Genomic DNA, 22438 nt, shown 5'->3' on the forward strand with positions numbered 1-22438 from the left:
AAGGTATGCTGTATCCTGAAGGAACAGGCCTGGAGGCTGCCTCTGGTCTTGGTCTTCTGGAAAGCAGGCTAAACTCTCAGGATTCAGTATCTTGCCTTTTCCCCAGTAGCTTGGACCCAGGCTGAAAGGTGAGCAGAGAAGCCAGCTCCCTATAGGGCTTGACGTGGCAGGACACCCTGACTCCACAAGCCCATTGCGTCTGAGGCAGACTGCGGTCATGTGGTGAGTAGTACCTGTGCCTTCTCTTTCTCTGTCGGAGGCTGCCAGGCCATGGAGAGAGTAACCTCTCCAGTCTGACTTTCCACGCTATTCCCCTTAAATCTGCCAGGATTCTTAGCAGTTGAGTTCATTACCCTCTTCTATAGATGAAGGTCCCACAGTTAGGAAGGGGCAGCATTAAAACCCAAGCTGCCTAGCTCCCAGCTTGGGCTTTTCCTGGGGCCCAGGCTCTTTGGCTTGGGCCTACCCAGCCCCCTGACCCGGGGTTCCCACATCCCCGTGAACTGACTCTCTCCCCCATGTGAAAACAACCTCACAATTTTCTTCTGTACTGAATTTCCTCAGGGGTCCTGTTCCTTCCCAGTAGCCGGGAAGATATTGGCCCTACTCTTACTAGAACCTCGTGAAGCCCGAGGGATCCCGGCATCCCAGATGGGTTAAGTAATAATCCCATGGGCTGCCTTCTGCGTGAGGTTGGTGCCCACCAGGGCATCCAGGGCTGTGGTGATGGAGAGCCTGTGATCTGGTCTCTCTCTGGAGATGGGCAGGCCTGTCGAGTTCTTGAAGCCTCATGCGATACCACTGGCCTCTTGTTGCATACAAACCACCCCCATGTCCAAGGACTCCTCTCCCTGCTCTTGAGGTCCCCAAAGTTGTCTCCTGCCAGATGGGGGTCCCCAGGCCTGGCCCTGAGAAGCCCTGAGCCAGGCTTAGGAGTCTGCGGCTCTGGAATTTCCAGGCCCTGGTCCTGTCACTTAGAAGCTGCGTGACTTTGGCTAAGCTACCACCCTCTCTGCTCCTGGCTCTGCATCACAGTTGGACCCAACAGTAATCATCACCACCACCAGTGGTAGAGGGTTTACTGAGTGCCAGGCACTACATCAACCAACAAATATACCTATGCTCCCTCATTTAACCTCCTAATGGCCAAAAGTCTTAAGATCATCTTCATGTTACAGATGAGAAGACCGAGGCTCAGAGGGGTTAAGAAACAGTCCCAAACAGCTAGTAAGTGCTAGAACAGGACCTCAGACTCAGACCTGACCTCAAACCTCAGGGTCTTATCATCACTAGTCTAGGCTGCTCCCCGACCCCGGGACCAGCAACCTTTTCCACATCAAAATTCTAGGATCCTGTGGGGAGAGGATCCTGTTTCTTCCCAGGATAAAACCACAGTTCAGAGGGCTTGAGGCTTCCCCAGAACCAGGGACAGTCTGGGGTGGTGGTTGGGAGATGAGGGCAAGTGTACACAGACTGCCTGGAGCAGAGCAGGCTCCTGGGTACCTCTGTAAACTGAATGAATGAATGAGTGAATGAATGAATGAGTGCCAACTCCATGCCAGACTCTGCTCACCCTGCCATCCCACCAGAGGCTTGGTTTAGAAGTTGCTAGGCATGCAGCTACCCAGTTCATGCCAGCATGGGTGGGGGGGGGGGTGAGCCCCAGGAGGGGCCCTGATTGGAGGAGCTGCATTCTTGAAGTTTCTTGCTGCTGAGGGCTGACTTCCCTATTGCATCCCCCAACTCCCAAGTTCAGCTAAGTTTGTACCCATGGGTTCCTGCATTGCTGGATTCTCCCCTAGCCTGAGGGGTAATGGGCAGCAGGGTCACCCTGGGCCCACTGTGGGGCTGAATCCAAGGAGTCCCCGAGTAGAAAGAGGAAACTTGGAGGGGTGAAGCCAAGCTTTCCCGAACCTGGTGCCCCCACCTGTCTGACAGAGATGGGGGGTGAGCACATGGTCTGCTGGCTGAGCTATGGCCCCAGATTCTAGAGCCCATGGATTCCGGAAAAGTCACAAGCTGACCTGTCTGGCTCTTCACACTTCTATCATCACTCAGAGCATCCCTTTCCAGGGTTGAGTTTGGAGCGTCTAGGTTTGGTGAGAATGAACAGGGCCACTTCTGACTCTCCTGGTCAGCTCACATGCAGGTGGCTCCAAGCCCAAACCCAGAGCCCTTCAAAGCCCAGGGGAGGCTCAGAGTAAAACCTGGTGGAAGATGGGGCGTGACTGGGTTGGTGACCTGGGTCTGGGCAGTCCTCAGAGCAGCCCCAGAACTGCCTTCCTAGCCCCAAAGACTGGGGACTCTACACGGGAAGTGGCATACAGTAGGCACTTGATAAATGCTTATGGCAAGAAGGCTTGGAGAGATCTGGTGTTCCCAATCCCTGGGCAGGTCCAGGTCAAAGCTGCAAGGGGCTTCTGCCTGGGGGGACCCCACACCAGAGGTGGTGGAAGCGATGATGCTCATGGGCCTTGGGACTCCTCGGGGGGTCTAGAGCCCTGGCCATCCAGGAAATGCTTGTGGTCACCGCCAGGCAGCTGTCCTGGGAGAAGCCTCTGGAAGTCCCTGGAGGCGGCCTTCCCCTGGCATGCCCCCAACACTGACACCATGGAGATCCCTTAGGAGCCCCACCACCCACAGTGAGATAATAATGACCATAATGAGAACAGTCACCCACACATGTGCACAGCACTTTACAGGTTACAAAGTGTTTCACATACATCATCTCATCAATTCCTCACAACAGCCCTGTGAGGTAGGCAGGGCGGGGAGTAGCGTTTCCGTTTATACAGATGTGGAGACTGAGGCCCAGAGAGGCTCGATGACCTGTTCGAGGCCACACAGCAAGTCAGCAGCAAAGCTGGGACCAGAGTTAGGCCTCGGCCCCTGGCTCTCTCCACTGACTGTGCTGTCCTCCAGGAGGACCCCAGCCCCTGTCCAGAGTCTGAGCCACACCCGAGCCAGGCCCCGCCCCCTGGCAGTAGCGCTGCCTGGCAGCTCAGCAGACAGGCCCTCATCCCCACTGGGCAGCCCTGTCCCCTCCACCCGCTCTCTGCAAACAGCCAGCCCAGAGCTGGGCCCAGACCCACCACCAAACCTGCTCCTGGCGACTGCCCTGGCCGGGTGGGCAGGCAAGTGGGGCTGGAACCTCCTTCCCTGTTTTCCTGAGTGATCCCTCCCCACAGGGGAAGAGAAGAGAAAGGAGGAAGAGAAAAACAAGAAACTGAGTTGGAAGAGGGCCCTGGAGCAATCAGGACGTCAAAAGTTTGCATTCCGACTAGCTATAGGAAATAGTTTTTTTTTTTCTCTTTTTATTATTTCAAGTTTTCATAAAAATCCATAATTACTGAAACCCAAGTTACAGAGGAAGTTCGTAACCTTTTTATTGAATTATTGACTGTGCCGTGTCAGCTTCCGACTCCAGTCTGTCAACGTGTGCCCCTGTGCAGGTGGGGTCCCCAGACCTGGACTTCTGAGGTCCTGGTAGAAAGAGGGCAGGCGGTGAGGGCCAGCGAGGGCAGCAGGGGACGGCGTGGGAGGGAGAAAAAGAGTGTGTGTGGAGGGGCTGGGAGGAGGTGGGAAGGACTGGAGAGCGAGCGGATGGCGGCCAGGTCCCTTCCCCTGCCCGGCACGCCCCAGGGTCCCCGCCCCCCGCCCCGGCCTCATATCATCTTCATATTGAACTTGCGAGGTGCGTCGGCGGAGCTGATGCCTGCGTCCGACTTGCGGGGCACATACTCAATCTCGATGTTGTGCTTGGTGTTGCCCTTGCCCCGGCTCCAGAGAAACAGCAGCACCAGACAGAAGAGGACGACGCCCAAGAAAGAGATAAAGCCCATGGTGGTGGCGATGATGAGGGTCTTGATGTCGAAGGGGAAAGGCACGGTGGCGCGGGTGCTGTTGGCCTCTCCCTCGCCCGGCTGGTTGGAGATGAAGGCGAAGGTCTTGTTGGGCTGATGGGGCCAGTCGGGCGAGTAGCTGCGCACGTGCAGGTGGGCAGGCATGGAATCGTTGCCGCCCGCGTTGGCCGCGATGCACAGGTAAGTGCCGTTGTCCTGTACCTGGGCGTAGCGCACCTCCAGCGTGCCATCTGGGAAGACCGTGAGCCGCCCGTTGCTCTTGGCCGAGACCAGGTGCTTGCGCGGCGAGAGCCAGAGGATGGCGGGCGGCGGGTCGCCATCTGCCCGGCACACGAACTGCACTGTGTGGCCCTCATCCACAAACACCTGCTGGGCCTTGCGGTCCCGGATGCGGGCACGGCGGCAGGTGAAGTAGTTGGGCAGGAGCACATCAGGGAAGTCCTTGAACTCCTTGCCCTGGACGAACTCGGGCGTGGCACACGTGGGCTGCTGCCGGTTGAAGTTGAGCCGCCAGCGGCGCCGGAACACCCACAGGAGCCGGCAGTCGCAGGCCAGTGGGTTGGAGTCCAGGATGAGCGTCTCCAGGTTGCCCACCGAGTGGAAGGCCGACTCCTCCAGTGTGGTCAGCTGGTTGCCGGAGACATTGAGCACGCGCAGGTAGTTGAGGCCACGGAAGGCGTAGGGCTCCACCACGGCCAGCTGCCCACCCACCAGCTGGATCTCCTGCAGCCTTAGCAGCTCATGCAACATGGAGCCCTCAATGGTGTTGATGGGGTTGTAGGAGAGGTTGAGGAAGCGGAGATAGACCAGGTGGCGCACCGCCAGGTAGGGCACAGCAGTCAGGTTGCAGTGCGTGATAGACAGGGACGTCAGGTTGAGGCCATAGAGACAGTTGGGAGTCATGGTGTCCAAGTAGGGCCAGTGAGAGATCTCCAAGACCTTGAGCCGGTACAACCTCTTGAAGGAATAGTCCCGGATGGCATTGATGTTGAGGTGCCGGAGCCGCAGGACAATGAGACCGTGCAGGTGGGACAGTGCCTCGGTGGGGATGGAGGTCAGGTTGCATTTCTCCAGCGTCAGCTGCTCCAGGCTGTTGAGGCCGCTGAAGGCTCGGTGGGAGATGTAGACGAGGTCGTTGTCGCCGACTTCCAGTGACTTGAGGTTGTACAGGTCCTGGAACATGTAGTCCAGCAGGATGACGATCTTGTTCTCGCTGATGTCCAGCTTGGTCAGGTTACTGAGGCCGGTGAAGACGCCCAGGGGGATGAGCTTCAGGCGGTTGCTGCGGAGCCCCAGCGTCCGGAGGTTGAAGAGGTTGTTGAAGGCACCAGGCTCCACGGCGCTCACGATGTTCTCATTGAGCTCCAGCTCCTCCAGGTGCGGGAAGCTGGCAAACTCGTCCTGGTTGAGCGTTTTGATGCGGTTCTTGCCCAGGTCCAGCAGGCGGGTCTCAGTGGGGATGCCCTCAGGCACCGCCACAAAGCGCTTGCGGTGGCAGAGCACTGCGCGGTCCTGGGCGGAGCACTCGCAGCGGGGCGGGCAGCCTGTGGCTGAGCCTGACAGCACCGAGCCCAGCACCAGCAGGAGGATGGGCTGCCAGCAGGCCAGGAGGGGGCTGGGCATGCTCCTCACGCCCCCCGCCAGCATCCTCTCGCTCACCTGTGGCCAGAAGCAAGCACAGGACAGAGGGCGCGGTTAGAGGGCAGTGTCTGCTGGACCCCCGCCCAGAGCCCGCTGTGCCCTCTGCCCTCCTGCCCTGTCAGGATGTCCCTGACACACAGAGAGAGGCAGGGGTCCAGAGTAGCATATGACACCTGCCTGGGACCCCACAGTGAGGTCCAGATGCCCAGGCCAGAGGGCCTCCTGCCACCCCATACTGCTTCCTCCTTGCCCCTTACCCCACCCAGAGCCCTCCTGAAGGACCCTCCGGCATCCCGGGATCCAGGGGGATCATGGAAGGGGCAGGGTCACTTCAGATGAGCCTGGGGTTGGCACCCTAGGCTGCAGCCACCTCCTTTCCATTTTACATTTTACAGACAATGCAACTCCAGGCACGCACCTCACACCCCACCTGGCACGCTGAGCCTCAGCTTCCCCTGGTGTTCATCAGGGATAAAGCGAGACCTGTTGAGTTGCCTTCAGGGCTCACAGAGGGAATCAAAGGGGCTCAAAGGCTGAGGCCTCTAGGAATAGCCAGCAGAGGAGCACGTCTGGGCCCCAGCGTGCCAGGCAAGGGCTTCTGAGGCTGCTGGGGCCCACCCGCTCAGAACTTCAGCCTGAGCATCCCCAGACACAGACACCATGGCTCCCTCCCCATCAACACTGTGCTGAGCTCGAAGCCCAGGAATCTTGGGCAACCAGCATACCCAGTGGTTCCCGCCAGTGTTTGTGTCACTGCTCCCCAGTGGGGTTTCTGGATCAGTGGAGGGTACCCCCTTCCAGAAAGCTAGGACCCAGCCGTAGTGCCTCCCTGGGGAATCTTTCCAACTCTACCCTTCGTCTGGGTCCCCATGGTGACCCACCCAGGCGCCTGAGCCCAGGCCCCTGCTATTCTTTCCTCCTGGAATGTCCCTTCCCCCGGTGTGTTGAAACCCCATCTTCGAGGCCATTGCTCTGAGAAGCTTTTTCTGATCCCCAGTTGGAAGTGTACTCCCCTTCAAAGACTCCCCCCAGGCTTCATCCGTCTGTCTCTCCGGCTTCCAATCACCCTCCTCCTAGTACCAGGGTTCTGTGCAGCTGCTGGTCCGATGGGGGAGCAGTCAGACCCCCACAGCCCAGGACGGCGCAGGCAGCCCTGGAGGTGCCGGTCCACACTGGGGCAATGGGGACGTGAGGCTTGTTACAGCTGGGTCCTGAGGAACGTGCAGGATTTGGGTGGTGATGACAAGGGAGACGGTGCCAGGATAGGGGTCCAGCCTGAGTACAGGCTGCAGGTGGTGTGAGCGAGGGGTGTGCGGGAGCTCGCCCCCTGATTACTCTCTCCTAGCCCGCATTCAGGCCACTTGCTCCCACTTCTGCTAGACTGCTCTTCCCTCCTCTATCTCTGTTCCAGCCTATGGGAAACTGGCCCAGCATGGTCCTTAGGGGGCTGGGAGGACTAGTCTGGACTCCTTCAAACTCCAGAGGCTGGACCAGACGGTCTCTGGGGGCCGAGCTGAAGCCCTTCTACTGCTAGTGGGGGTGAAGATCCATCCCACCCAGCCTGGCACCCTTGGGGCTCTGCTGCCATCCACATAGCCCACACTCATGGCCCTGAGGGGACCTCACTGTAGGAAGGGGATGCCCAAGCTGGGAAGGTCCCATCTCTCTGCCCCAGCTCAGGCCCTTCTTCCACCCCTTCAAGCTCCTCCCCACACCTGCACACAGCCTCCACTTCCAAAGCTATAGTTCTTATCATCTGCACTTCAACCCTTACGGCAACTGGGGCTCGGACAGCTTGTGGCTACCCAAGGACACCCAGCCAGTTGAGGAGGTGGATTTGGGTCCAAGGCTCTGGTCTGTCGGACTTCAATGACAATGCTCCAGCGGTCTCCCAGGACTGACAGGCACTCCCTGGTTGTTGATCGACTAAGTGACTGATTAACTAGAGAGGGCTCCTGGTGTCACTGACATGTTACAGAATCTGCAAGGTTTTGTTATTCCCAAGGGCTCTGTCCACCACCACCCCCCCTTCCCCTCAGCCCCTCTCATCCTCTCTCCAGAGTTTTCTGTGGTTTGGCCTCCCCCACCCCACCCTCATCAGGCCATTTTCCACAAGTCACACATGCTCCAGTGACCCACCAGAAAAGCAAACATCCTGACAGGCAATCAATAAGTAATTGGGACGGCAGCTGGGGCTGGCGCGGGTGTGAGCTTGGGGACCGGGAGAGGTAAATAGGACTTTTAGCACCCAGCTCACCACTGCGCTGGGGCGTGGGGTAGGCTGATGGAGAGGGTGCTAAGGAATGAGAGAGGGGATAGCGAGTGCACAGCCTACCTTGAGATGTCGGTAAGACTTTCATACAGACAAGAATCTGGCATACGAAGATTCCACCCCCTTGTCTCAACCTACCCATCTACCTCCTCTCCCACCATTCCCCCCAGGGAAAACACCCAGGTATCCCAGCCTTGTCCAGCACATTCCTGGCTCTAAACCATCTCCTTTTGGAGATCTCTCCCAGACTCACTGCCCCAGCAGCCTTTGTGACCATCCATCCCAAAGGCCATCTCCTCCATGAGGCCACCCCTGATCTCCTCAGTCAGAAATTATCTCTTGCCCACAACTCTGAAGTACCTTAGATTTATTAGTAATGACATTATGTAACTGATGTATAGCACATCTCATTCTAAAAATGATTTGAGCCAATGACCAGAAAAATTATGTTACAAGATGATAAGAAGATAAAGCTAAAGAAGGCAAGCCAGTCAAGAAAGAAGGTCACAAAATCCTATATAATGATTAAAGATGAGAGCTTCCTAGTGACCTGAGCAAAGAGGGAAATGTGCTCCAAAGCCTCAGCATTTGGCGCCTCTCCTGTGTCCTATGTTTAATCCTGGGTCAAACTCCCACGGGTACCTTTCTCTCACCTGCTAGAGAGTGAGGTGCCTGAGGGCATATGATGTGTCTGCAGCCTCAGACCAAGGTGTGGCACGGAAAAGACTCAACTGAATGTTCTTTGACAGGAAGTGTGTGTGCGTGAGAGAGTTGTTGCAGGGGCTGAAGTCACTCTGATGAAGCTGACCCTGGAGCAGGCCCACTGAGCAAAGAGAGACCTGGTGGATTCAAATATGTTGATAGAAAAGCTAGTCGGCATTGCCCTGTGTGGCAGGCCCGGCAGTTAGACCCCCAGAGCAATGGGCCATACTCCACGGGACCAGGATAGCTCCAGAAGGGCACATCCTCTGAATTGCCTTTTACATGTGACTGTCCTGAAAGATGGGGAAACTGAGGCCTAGAGGGGCTAACATGGCTTCCCAAGCTGGTTCAGCACACTGGGCCTGGTCTCCAGGCCGAACACCCCCACGGGGTCCCTGTCATCTAGGGATACTGGTAGGGTCGTGTCTGACGGGGTCACCAAAACTGCTGAGTGAGCAACGTGCTGCTCCCGCCCTCCTGGCACCATTAATCCTGCTGGTTATTCCTGCAGTGGCCAAGGAGAAGTGTTTTACGCATTTTAATCAGTGCTTTATTTTGGATCCTTGCCCCCTGAAGGGCTTCCCACAAGGGCAAGACTTTAAAAATCGGACCAGTAAATACAAAGGAAATGAACATCGAAGGCTGGCTGGTGGGCAGGCAGAGGAAAGCCATGCCCGGGCCACAGCATACAGAGCCGACAGCAGCCTGCGTCCTCCCGACCCCAGAGCAGTGGGAGCAACCGAGCCATCAGACCTGCACTGCAGAGGGCCACCTGCCACCATCACACCCTCACTCACGTGGTGGGGCAGATACAGCCTGGCTCACTTGCTCCCCACACCAGCCACTCCACTGTGTGCCCCTCAGGGACGCCTGCCCTCTCTGCCCTTTCCCCCCGCTGTGCAGGGAGGGGCTGATTCCAGGGTCCCTGAGGGAACACACACAGAAACTGGATCTTCCCCAGCTGGAAAGTCAACATCCTCAAACCTGCTGGAGGAATGAAGACGAGTAAGGGCTCAGGCCCCAAACTGCAGCTTTACTGGGACTGGAAGGATCTGAGGTCAGCATCCCCAGTTGGGGCCTCACACGGGGGCTGTCCCTCGGGGCTCAGGGTTGAAGAGCATAGCTGGTGGAGACAGAAGGGGCATGGGATCATCCATGGGTGGACTTGGAGAACCCTAAGAGAGGACAGGGGTCATTCTATCTCCTAAGGCAGCATCTGGAGGCCCCTGGGGGCAGGGGCGTGCCTCTACCACGCAGCCAGCCTGGCCCATACGAGCTGGTCAGACGCCTACACTTAGGTAAGGGCTGGGACTAGCATCTTCAGACCACCTGCTACAGACCAGGTTTTAGGCTTTATACGCACTGTCTTAGAAACCCTCACCCAGCATTCAGAGATATTTCCTACCCATTTTACAGATGAGAAAAGCTGAGGCTGCCAAAAGGAAATTCCTTTGCCTTTAGGCCTAGGCTACAAAGCTAGGAAATAGCAGAGCTCCGTTCCTCCTGGTCAGGCTGCCTGCCCCAAGAGCTACCACAAGGGGAGCAGGACTTCTTTCAGACACACAGGCCAGTTCAGAGCCAAAGGAGGGGCAGGCATGTCATGGCAGCGCTAGGGTAAGGCCCCCAGGGCTAAGGGAAGGCACTAGTCCTTAGGTAGCTGCATGTAGGTAACTTGCCCCCTAAATGACAAAAGCTTTTCCCCAACTGTCAGAAAATGGTATGTAGAACACACTGAATTTTTTCAGTGTTTTCCCACCATACCATTCCCTTTGCCTGCTGCCACTGTCAATGCTAGAATCTCACCTAATTTGGGGTCGGCTGCAGCACAGGATGGAAGGTTCAGTTATTTTGGGTTTACAGTATCAATATTTCATGGTGTTCCCACTCAGTGCTCCTCAGGGACCGCAGGAATCCCCAGTCCACACAGGCATGAGATCCCTGGCATGGAGGTGCCCACTGCCATCCCCGGGGCCCGGGGCCCCCTGGGTTCTCAGCCTGGCGGTGTGACCTGGGGCTACTGCGACAGGCTGCTTCTTCACTGGGAAATGAGGCTGTTATGCACGATCTCATCTTGTCCTGACACTCTACATTCCTAAGACTGGGCCTGCAGCAGGAAGGAGGGAGGAGGGAGGGCAGACTTGGGATGGGGGACTGAGGGCTTCAGAGAGTCTGCCTTGGGCCCCGCCCAACTCTACTACCCTTTCCTACTGATTGTCAAAAGCCCTGGGCCTGTTAGCACATCCCGTTCCCACCGCCACCCCTTGAGGTGGGTCGATTACTCGGAAAGGTGAAGGGACTTACGCTGTGTCACCAAAGACTGGAGGCAAGGCAAGGTCTAGATTCTTCAGGACTTGCCCTGTCCCCAAGCTCCTGCCTGTCTGCAGTCCCTTCTCTGCCTTCAGCTCCAGGGCACAGAGCAGCTGGATCCACTCCATGAAATGATAAAGCACGTTCGTGATACGAGTACCTGTTCACAGGCAGCTGTGGCCACGTGGCTGAAGGTAGGGTAATGGCAGGGTGGAGTGAGGCCTGTCTAGGAAGCCCCTATGGTCGCTCCATCCCGGGGCCTTTCTCCCACAGCGATCGTCGACCATCTGCCCCATGCCTGGAGATCTCCTGCTCAGCCTTCAGAATCCAGCTCAAGGGTCTTCTACCCCAAGCCGCTCTTTGCAAGTCCCCAGGAAGAAGGGATCACCTCCTGGGGGTCCCTCTGGATCTTGGGTGGCCCTCTGCCAAGAACTGCTGGTGTGCTTACCTCTCTCCCTTCCTCCCTCTGTTAGAGCCTCTGCTGCCTCCCCTTCTGTGGCCCCCAGATTGAGAGCCCCCAGTACAGGGCTGGGGCTGCTATAGCTCAGCACCGCCAGGCCCAGCTTCAAGGGCCCCCAACACACAGCTTCTGGGACGGCTCCCCAGCACAGCTCTTGACTCCTAGTCTAAGCTCTTTACAGAGGCTTCAAGGAGGAGGAGGAGGTGTCATGTGGGCTCAGGCTGAACTACAGATACATTTCCACCGGCCAAAGTCAGGGGCGGGAGAGGCGGCATTTCAGCCAAAAGAACGGTGCAGGCAAAGGTGTGCAGAGTGGAGGTGACTCGTGTCCGGGAACATTTGAGAGCATCCAGGGGCTCCTAATTGCTTCTCTCCTACCCCAAATCCTGACCCGGGTCCCTGGACTCCTTTTAAAGATCCTCCATTCTGGCTTTCCCGGGCTAATCCCTGCTGAGGTGTGAATGGCTGATAATGGCTTAAGGTGTGAGCTGCTAATGGGGGCAACTTGGTCTTCCCTGGCCAGTCTAATCCAGCAGGGCTATGCTGAGAGCCTGGGGAAGGGCAGGGGCTGCCCCCTGGCACACGGGGAGGGGGTATGGGGGCAAAGGAAACCCTGGGAGGAGGGGTTAGCACCAGGTTGAGCTCTGGCAGGAGAAATCCAGACCGACTGTGGCCCGCAGGCAGGCAGCTGGGCCGCTTCCGTCTGTCTGTCTCCTCCTGGGCTGGTCTGCCTGTCTTTGCCTGCCCTCTCCCTCTCCCTTCTCCTCCTCCTTCATCCGCCCCCAACGGGGAGAGAAAAATCAACCTGAAAGAAAATTGAGGGCATGTCCTTTGTCGTGTATCATTCTTTATTTTCCTCTTGCTCTTGGTTCTAGCAGAGTTGCTGGGCCCCCGGGGTGTCTGTGTGTGACGTTTGTGAGCAGGCAGCCATGTGTGGCCTATGTGGATGTGTGTGCCTGCTGTCCCCCCTCCTGCCACTGCCGCTCCCTGCACCCACCCTCACCCACGGCCACTGCCATCAGCCCCATCTCTTAGGTGCACTTGGAAACTCAGTCCTCTCCCAAAGGTGCTCACCTGGCCTCTCAGCCATGGCCGGGCTGGAGGGTGCTGACTGGGCGCAGTGTGGCTGCCTGCCTGTTTGCTAGGGCCGCTGCCCCTGTGTGGCCCTGGGCAAGCACCCGTGCCCCCTGCACCTAAGGGAGGGTCGCCCCTGCCCACCCCACTGCCTACCCCACTGAGCGCAGCTGATCTCAGGAGCTGACAGCCTTCCACCCAGTTCACAGCCCCAGGCCACTTGTGGGATAAATTATGAAATTTAATGGCAAAGCATCTTAGTGTTTAAAGGCTTCTATGTACAGGCTTTGCTCTCTAGTGGCTGCTGGCTTGTTGCGGAGGAGCAAGGGTGGGGCAAGGCCTAGAGAAGGCTACTTCTGAGCGGGCAAAGGGCAGTGGGCTCTGGCCAGGGCACCCTGCCCTGCTGTGTGAACTTGGGTGAGTCCTGGACCACTCTGGACCATGCCTGCCCTTCCACACGGTTGTTCTGAGGTGAGAGGCCAGTGGGGAAGCTAGGAGCCGGCCTGGGGGAGGCAGGAGGGAGCCACTGGTTCTGGGAAGCTTCCTTGTTGTCTGCTGTGGGCCTGCCTGAGCGGACAGCACTCCTAGTTGGACTGGTGCGGTCCCAGAATTGAGGAGGGGTACACAAGCACCCATGTGGTGACCTGACGGGTCTCAAGGAAAGTGATGGTCCTGCACCCCCATACCTCCCTTCCCATCTCTCTCCAGGTCTGAGATGCCAACCCAGGCCCTTGGGGACAGCAAGATGCCCCCGAAGGACTCTGGCCCCATCCACCGCCCAGGCCAGGGGCCCCTTGGGAGGTGCCTAGCAGAATGCCTGCTTCATCTCCCCTCAGCCCCCCTCCTTCTGGGGCGCCCAGGGCCCTCTCCCAGTTGCTCCAGCCCTCAGGCTCCTCTACCTTGGGAACAGCTTAGGTTGGCCCATTTCGGACTTTGGAGGCCTGAAAACCAGCCACCACTCCCCACCTGGGAGGGTCACAAGCCTTGGGCTTGGGAGAGGGGGGAGGTCACAGCCTCAGAAATCCAGGGTGGAGATGGAGGAGCTGAGGGGAGCGGTGGATCTAATGTGGGATTTGAAGGCCAGAGACCTGTGATGATGATGATGATGATGATTGGAAAAACCCTAACAGAGGACTTTTCTGGTGTGCCGGCATTATTCTAAGTACTTTACATATAAAAATTAATTTAACCTCACCACAATCTGTTGAGGTAGGTCCTGTTATTGTTCCCATTGTGCAGATGGAAAAGACACAAGCACAAGGAGGTTCTGTAATTTGCTCAAGGTCACAAAGAGGTTCTGAAACTTGCTCAAGGTCACAAAGCTAGCAGGATATGAACGCAAACATGAACTTGTTTAATCTTCACAACAGTCCTATTAGGTTGGTACTATTATCCTCATTTTAAAGATTAGATAACTGGGGCCAAGAGAGGTGATGTAACTTGGCCCAAATCACACAGCCGTAAGTAGCAGAGCTGGAATTAGTCCTGAGGCAGTTAGACCACAGGTTGTCCTGACCACTCTTATATACTGCCTCTCTGATTCAAGTTCAAGGGCTGCTGAGCTGCATGATCGTGGGCAAGTGGCTTTATGCCTCGGGGCCCTAACCTCCTCATTTAGAAAAGGGAATGGCAGATTTTATACTGCTCTCATAGGGCTGGGGGCAGAGAATTCAAGGAGAAGGAAGGGAAGAGACATTTATATGGAGCACATAAACTAAACGCTTTGCAGAATGACCCCACCAACCCTCACCACATACCCTGGGAGGGAAGTACCATTAGCCCCATTTTACTGATGAGGAAACTGAGGCTCCAAGCCATTACTTCACCTGCCAAAGGTCACTGAGCTTGTCTAACTCCAGAGGCATGATAACCCTAGAGACCATCATTCAGATGAGGAAACAGAGGCCCAAGAGCACCAGCAACTTGTCCGAGGCCCCACAGCATCTCAGGGTTAGGGCCTAGGAAGAAGCCCGGCCTCCTGATGGCAGCAACCTTCTCTCCCCAACATCATGCAAGGATAACATAGCCTCTCCGTTCATGCTGCAGCCACGTCAGGGACAGGTGAAGGTTTGCATGATTTCTGCCTCAGAAAAGGGAGAAGACTTAAAAACAACCCCCCTGTACATCACAAACCAAGGTCCAGCGAGTTATTTATACCACGGACAGGCAAACTATAAATAAAAACACTTGCCCTTCTCTTGGCACTGACTGTTCAAAGCCCTCTCTGCTCAGCTGAATCTTGGCCAATCTCTTGCCAAAGCCCATTTTTTCCAACCTGCTATGTATACTATGCTCAGTATCAAGAGGTGATGAACCCCTCTGGTCAGACACATACAGGTGGTGTGTTCTGCTCAGGCACAACTGATGCCATCACCTGACTGTGCATTCACGAGAAGCCCAAACTTGGGACGGTCCTGGCATCTCTGCAAATCTCTAAGGTGTGTCCCAAGGCAGAGGGTATAAAGGGTCCAAGAGCACGCCCACAGGGTAGAACCAAAGAGCCATGTGCGGAGTCATAGAGGCCTATTCAGTTCAGTATGAGGAATCAAATAGAAGATCAGACGGCTCAGGATAGAAGATGTACCTTGGTAGATAATGAGTGAGCAGGCTGTCATGAGAGGTATGCAAGCAGAGACCGTGGATCAGGGACACTGCAGGAAGACTCCTCTGCTGGGTCCACACCTCAGCGGCCCCTCTTAGCTCTGAGATACTCCCATCTTGCACCCCAGTAAAGGGAGTTGACATGGCCAGCCCCCCAACTGCATCTGCAACCCTGTGCTGGGCCAGACAGAGGAAGCATGCTGGCCGGGCCCCCACCCGCTCCTGGAGCCACGAACCGGTTCTCTGCAGAGGGAAGCAGAGGAGGTGGCAGAGAGAGATTAATTCCCTGAAATGGGAAAAAATAGAAAAACACACACACACCACACACCCTAATAACACGTAATAAGAGGTTGGATACAAGGAACAATGCCCTGGTAATGTCACCCTGGCGGCAATCAATTTGGGTGTCACATGAAATAGGCATAATTATTCCGCCAGCCCCGTCGCTCATCTCTAACCAGCTCCAGGGGCCCAGGCCCGGGCGGGGAAAGCGCTGTAGAATCAATTGCTGGTGCTCCAGGCTGGCAGAGCGAGCCGCTCCAGATTAGCTTGCCAGCACCAGGTTTCTCAGCCCCTGAGGGTAGGCAGGGGCTTGAGGGCCTTGCAAATGCCCAGGAGGCGCCTTGCTCAGCCATCCCTCACTTGCTCAGTGGGCAAGGGAAATCAGGGAGGACTCCCCAAGGAGGTGGGAAAGAAGGAGGAGCGAACATACGTATGTTCATCATTGTTCATTCCTCAGGTCACCACACTCTTAGCACTCACTAAGGCCAAGCCCCACACCAGGTGCCAGGGGTTTATCGGGGGCTGTGCATTATTAAAATAACGAAGCAAAGTCTCCTTCTACCTCCCAAGCTAGGGCCACCCCTGCCCATCCTGTGGGTGAACACAGAGCCACTAGGATTCCTTTGGCTCTAAGTGTGCAGGGACTTAAGCTCTCCTTGCTCCTCCTTCATTCCCACTTCATTGGGGAGAACTCCCTGACTGCTCTTGCCTATCCCTGACCCGCTTGCCCAGGGTTTATACAGACAGCACCTCAACACCTGGGGAAACTGAGGTGCAAAGGGAATGATTGCTTAGTGAGCACCCATTACACACTGGCTGCTGCTGCCTATCTCAACCCCCTTTCCATACACCAGAAACTGTGAATTTCAGATATGCAAATCAAGGCCGTAATATAAGATCATTTTACACTCATTCAATCATTAAAAGTCAAGATGTCTGAGCATACCGAGTGTAGGTGCGGGTGGGGAATAATGGGGATACTCATCTCCTGCTGGGGGAAGCATAAACGGTCCAACCAATTTGGAAAACACTGTGGCACATTTCCTAGTAAAGCTGAATATGAATGTGACCTACGGCAATTCCGCTCCTAGCTGTGTGCCCCAGAGACGCTCTGCCTGTTGTCTTAGGGGAAGGGACAAGAAAGTTCACCGCAGCACTGTTTGTAAGAGTAAAAAGGGAAACAACTCACATGCCCATTAATAGAAGAATAAATACACTGTTTATGTTCAAACAACAGAACATTATGCATCAGTGAAAATGAATGAACTACATTTATCATTATTTGTAACAATATAGATGAAACTTAGGCATACGGTATTGAAGAAAAAAGGCAAATTCCAGAGGACTGCACGGTTTCATGTTCCTTTTACAAAGTTCAAAACTAACTAAAACTGAACAATTTCTCTATATTAAAATGTGATTTTTAAAAGGCAAGGGAATACTAAATAGATAATTTAGGGTAGTGGCTGCCAAAGGATGGGGTGAGAAGAAACACATGGGAAGATGCATATCATTATTAAAGTGCTAGTGTTCAGCTTAGGGAGTAGGGTCATGGTGTTCATTATATTAGTAGTCGTAGTAGTAGTAATACTAACTACATTAATTAATTAACAGACCATGCCTGGACTGGTGAGCAAGAGTTGCAGACCAGAGCTCGGGAAGAAGGCATTCTAGACTGAGCCCCATGCTTGTAAGCTGGGGTCTTTGGGCAAGTTGTTCTACCTCTCTGGCTCTCAGTTTTCTCAGCTATAAAATCAAATCTCTGTACCACCTACAAGGCTAAGATTGAGAGCACATCACTGATACAAACTATGAGTAGCCAGCAGTTCTGCAGAGTTTACTGTGTACCAGGCACTGTTCTAACTGCCTTGCATACATGAACACACTTAGTCTTCATAATGGCCCTCTGTTATCCTCACTTTACGGATAAGGAGACTGAGGTCCAAAAGATTAAGTTACTTGCCCACAGTCACAGAGCTAGGCAGTGTGGAGCTGAGATTTGAACCCAGGCATCTGGCTCCAGGTACCACACTCAACAACCTCACTATAAAATGACACTAAAGGAACTGAACACAGGAGGAGGGAACTGTTGTCAGAACAGCTCTACTGGGTCCACAGAGCCCAAGGATATTCATTCATTCATTCATTCAACACATAAATGAAGGTCAGCATCCCTCAAATGCATTTGGAAATGAACTTGCCTTCCCACTGTCTTTCTACAAAATAACCGTCGCTGATTCTGGAATCCTGCTTTCTGTGTCTCTGCCAAATCTTTTACTGCCTCAAGAGATACCCAGTCTCTCTCTCTTCCTGGAGGACCCCTGACTGCCGCAGCCCCCAGGAGCAAATCCCATCCTTCTCTGAGTACCAGTGTGTGCTACTGAATACCCTGCCTTTGCTCTCCCCAACCCCTGCCTGGGGCATCCTTGACACCACCTACCTCTGTCCATCCATTGCAGGCTGAAGACACTGTGTTCCTTCCAGGTAGTTTTTGCTACCAGAATCAGATGCTCCCTGGTGCCTCCCAGCATCTTTCCTATCCCCAAGGCCAGGCAAGGGAGCCCAGGGGATGGGTCCAGGATTGCCCCGGGTGTTCAAGGCAATCCATGGGGGCCATGGGAGGGCCTAGCCCAGAGCAGAGCAGGCAGCTCAGCCAGCATGTGTAGAATAAATGCATGAATGAATTGGCTGGTACAATATTAGGTGCAAACCAGGCACCGTAGCTGCATGGAGGAGGAGGGTGAGTGACGTGGAGCAGTCAGGGAGGCTTCCTAGAGGAGTGGCCAGGAGAAGAGAAGACCTTCTGGGTAGGTCTTCTCACAGCTAGACCAAGAGACCCCCAGCCAGCAAAACCAAGGCTCTCACTCTGAAACCACCACCACCTACAGCCTCCCCTCCCTGGCCCTTCCCTCGTCCCACAGGACCCACTTCCTCATCCCTCCACCTGACACACTGCCTCATGCCTCCATGGGACCCTGTGCAAACCACTGCACTGCTTCATCTCTCAGCAGGAATGCATTTCTCCCACCCTCCGGACCCAATCATGATCCTCTCACCATTTGCTGTGGTGGCACGTGGAGAGCAGTACCAGATGAGCCATCGCTGGTACCAGGGATCCTGTCTGGCTTTATGCTGACCAACCCTCACAAGACTTTTTTTTCTTTTCTTTTTGATATCCCCCCGGAATTCTGGGTTTTAGAAAATAATATCTAGTATAGGAAAAATGGGTGCTCCAGGGCAGGGGATAGGGGAACTGATCCCTAGGAAGAAGACTACTGCAAGGGGTAGAGTGGTCTCTACAATGCCCTCAGCCCACAAGCCATGATACCTTAGCCTTGAGCACCCACCCATCCCCCCAAACCTGGCCCCTTGGATTCGGTACCCACTCTAACTCCAGGCACTGGGGAGCACTGCAGCCTTGACCAAGCCCTACCGAAGGCCCATCTCACACATAAACTGGCAGGGAGTGGGAAAAGGGGCAGAGACAAGAATACCACAGGGGGCCCGCCCTCGCCTTTGCTAAGCCTCCCTCCAGGAGGGGCAGCTGGGTGCTGTCGGGAGCCCCTATCTGGGTTCTGAGGACTTCTTGGCCTCTCCCTTCTGTCACCTAATCCCCTGTCTCCTGCCTCAGGCCATGGGGAGAAAGCAGGAAGGGCAGGCAAGCTGTCCCAGCAGACCAGGCGCTGGCATCTTCCCAGAGGTGTAAGGACTCTGAGCCCCTCCTGGCCCACACAAGGACAAAGGGTCTGGGAGCAGCTGACCCTCCCTTCCCTCACAGCACTCCTTGCTGGATGTGCGGAAGCCCCAGGCTCTCTGCCGCCTCAATGCCCCGGCTCATTGCTCCCTGGGCATGGGAGGCACTGGTGCTGGAGCCACTGGCATAACGACCGGCAGGGCTGAGCCAGAGCCGGAGCCGCGGGCCAGGTTGGACTGCGCACCCTCCAGCTGCCCAAGCCGAGCAGAGGAGGACGGAGGGAGGGCTGGGCTGGCAGGAAAGAGGCTTGCCCAGATGGTGCTGCCCCCACCTCAGGGCTTCCTGCACTCCCACCCCACCAGGGCAGAGCTGTTGCCATCCTCTCAGATGCCCCAACTCCCCCAGCCCGACCCCAGGACCTCTGAGAACAAAGAGGAGATGCCGATGCCGGCACAACCAGGGCTGGATGGAGCTGGGCTGGGACCCAGGGCAAGAGACAGGAGGGGACTGTCCACTGGGCCTGGCCCCACCCCTCCTCAAAGTGGGATCCACCTGGAGGTGCCTGGGGGAGCAGGAAGCCCACAGCCCACCTTGCAGAGGTGGGGGGCCGAGAAGGAGACCTCTTCTTCTCAGCCGGTTCCTACCTCCCACCAGCTCTGCTTCGGAATGAAAAGTGGGGCAGGGGGAAGTGAGAAGCCTGGGCTGAAGACGAAGGGGAGGGCCCCCAATGGTTCCTGGGTCCTCCTCCACCCCAACTCCCTCTCCTCCACTCTCCTAGCCCCTATTTCCCCTTTTCTCCCCCTCACTGGGCAGGAGCTGGAAAGGGGCTGCCCCTTGTTAGGCGAGTCAGGAGGTGCCCAGCCCCGTGCCTGCATCCACCGGCTTGGGGGTGCCTGGTGCAGGCTAGGGCTGCCTGGGGGTGTCTGGGGTCTATAGAGAGAGGCAACCACCCAGTGCTGAGCAGGGGGCTTACCCTTCAGGGTGACCAGTGCTCAGAATGGGAGGTGGGACAGAGGACGAGCAGGACTGTGACCCCTCCCCAGCTCAGGGGGTCCCAGCTAGACAACCTGGAATTTGTTGGGTGGGAGGGGCGGGAAAGAAGAAACCTTCATTTCTGAGGCTTCGCTGGGCGGGGGGGCGATCAGATCTGTGACCCCCAAAGCGGGTTTGGGTGACGCTGGGGTGCCCCACAGCCCCAAGATGGGCACAGCCCGGGCCGACGGCGGCCCCCAGGGGCGCTCGCCGTGGGGCTGCCCACTCGGGGCTGGGCCGCGGCCGCCGGGCTCACCTGCATTTCGGGCGCGCTGTCCGTCCGCTCCGCTCGGTCACCAATCGCATGTCTCCCCCGCCAGGGCCCCAGCCCCTGCCCAGCCCCCTCCTTCGTCTCCTCCTCCTTGTCCGACACCTCCGCCCGGCAGTCCGCTCGCCCTCGCGGGGCTAGCCGTCCGTCTGTCTGCCCCACGCGGGCAGGAGCCAAGCCGGAGCCGGGGCCGGGGCAAGGGCCGGGGAGTGGGGAGGCGGGAGGCCGGGGCCCCGGCGGGCGGAGGGGCGGGTGCGCTCAGGACTGGCGACGCGGGCTCTACGAGCCTCGTTCTGTGCCCCGGGCCAGCCTGGAGCCGCCGCCGCCGCCGCCTCTGCCACTGGGGCCGGGGTCGAGGCCGGGCGCGCTCCGCAGCGGGGCCGGGGCCAGGGCTGAGGCCGGCGGGCAGCGGCCGCGCATGCTGCTCGGAGCCCCGCGTCGGGAGAGGAGCCGGAGCGGCGCGGGTGGGGACTCCGCGCGCTCCGGGGCCGGGGCCGGGACCGGGACCCGCCGCCGCCGCCTGTGCTGTCGCCGGCCGGCCGCCCGCTCCGGCTCCCGCGCCGACTCCCGCCCGGGCTCCGCGCTCTGCCGCGGCGCGGGGAGGGAGCGCGAGGAGCGAGCCAGGGAGGGAGGAGGGAGGGAGCGAGAGAGCGAGCGAGCTAGCGGCGGGAGCCGGGCGGGGGAGGAGAAGGCGCGGCCGCAAAACCGAGGGTGGGGGGGGGGGGGAGTAAGGTGGAGGACTCGGCTCCTTTCAGCGAAGGGGGCGGAGAGGGAGGAGCGCCCCAACCACCGCCCTGCACTGATGGGGCAGCGAAAATGACAAAGGGGAGCGGGCTAGGGGCGTGCCAGCCTTGCGCGGGGGCCGGAGCCTCTGAGCTCCAGCCCAGCACACGACCGCGCTCCTCCGAGTCCCAGGCCAGCGCGGCCGCGGGGAGTCCGGTCTGCGGTCCTCCCTGGGGCTGTGTGCCCACCCTCGCGTGTGGCCACTTGCGTGCACATGTGAGCGCGTGTGTTCACACGTGTTAACTGGGGTCATTGCACACTGCCATGTGGACCGACACACGCACGTGAACCGGCAAGGCTCCCCACCGACCAGGGTTGTTTGGAGGACGGCGTGGGAAGGGTGAGGCCTGGAGCCGCGGTCAAGCGCCTTGTCCCCTCTTCTCGGAATTGTCTGCGAATCCCTGGAGGGCCCACATCCTGGCGGCCTTGGAGCTTGGCAGGTAGAGAGGGAAGCTCCGGGGCACGCCGAAGAAGGCGCGCCAGCCCCGCGGCTCTACCCCAAGCGTGGTCTCGCGCCCTCTTTTGCAGCCTGGGTCCCCGCCCAGCCTGGCTTCCTGTCCAGCAGAGGGCAGCAGGCCGTTCTGGCCAGCTCTGGCCGCGGGCACTGCACCCAGAGACCAGCAGAGGGCAACGCAGAGCCTCCGGACTCGGCTCCCCAAGGGTCCAGGGGATCCTGAGTTGAGGCACATACTCAGATAGGCCCAAGGAATGGGACCTCTCCTCAGATCCACATCCTCCTTGACCTGCAGATACAGAGATTCGGCTGGTGGAGGTCTCTTGGCAAAGCCTGCAGAGTGGGCTACGACCCTTGGGACCTCACCTCCTTCCACTGTACACCCCCTTCCATCTCCTTGAAGCCAGATGCCCTTTAACACTAAGCTAGTTTGATTAGAATAACCATCAATGCTGACACCACCCAGCATGGCCGCCCCTTCTCCACTGTTGGGAGTGCATCACATGAGCACATTAGGGGTAGGGGTCCCGGCAGGCAGAAAAGGAAACTGAGGCTGGGGGGCACAGACGTGGGGGAGGAGACTGGCCCAAAGCCCTTCAGTCTCTGGGGAAGAAATGGGGAATCCTGCTCCCAGTGCCCTGACCCCCATGGAGCCTGTCTGACATTCACTGCAGTTACCTGGCTAGCATGGTGGGGCCGCCAGTTCCCCCCTCACCCCCGCCCCAGCACCATCTTACTTCTCCACTGTTCAGCCTCACACACAGCCCAAAGAGTCGCACAGACCTTCTGTTCTAGCTCGACAGAGTTTGCGTACTTCTCAGTCTCACAGCCACACCACAGCTCTGAACAGTCATGCCTGGAGAACCATCTCCTGTCTCCTATGTCCATCCTCATCCTAGGCCTAGCTGGAGCCCCCTCCTAGTAAGTGAGGATGCTGTGCTGTGCACTCTACATTCATCCTCCAGCGACCCTGGGAGAAGGCACTGTTGCTCCCCCTGTGACAGA

At 57.2% G+C, this 22438-nt stretch overlaps 1 protein-coding gene across 7 annotated transcripts in view; it reads right to left on the reverse strand.

Moving 5' to 3' along the window:
• Positions 1-2667: 2667 nt before the first annotated feature.
• LINGO1 (leucine rich repeat and Ig domain containing 1) overlaps positions 2668-22438 on the reverse strand; it is a 202079-nt gene continuing 182308 nt past the window's right edge. For 6 of the 7 annotated variants that reach the window (XM_033440125.2, XM_033440126.2, XM_033440127.2 and 3 more), the window contains one exon: positions 2668-5522. In XM_033440125.2, coding sequence (XP_033296016.1) covers positions 3666-5510 — 1845 coding nt within the window. In that variant the 5' untranslated portion in view covers positions 5511-5522 and the 3' untranslated portion in view covers positions 2668-3665. Of the gene's footprint in view, positions 5523-20184; positions 20806-22438 lie in introns of those variants that run through there. The other variant, XM_004276338.3, reaches the window with a different exon arrangement.

The sequence above is a fragment of the Orcinus orca genome, chromosome 2 (genome assembly GCF_937001465.1).
Source record: "Orcinus orca chromosome 2, mOrcOrc1.1, whole genome shotgun sequence".
NCBI lineage: Eukaryota > Metazoa > Chordata > Mammalia > Artiodactyla > Delphinidae > Orcinus > Orcinus orca.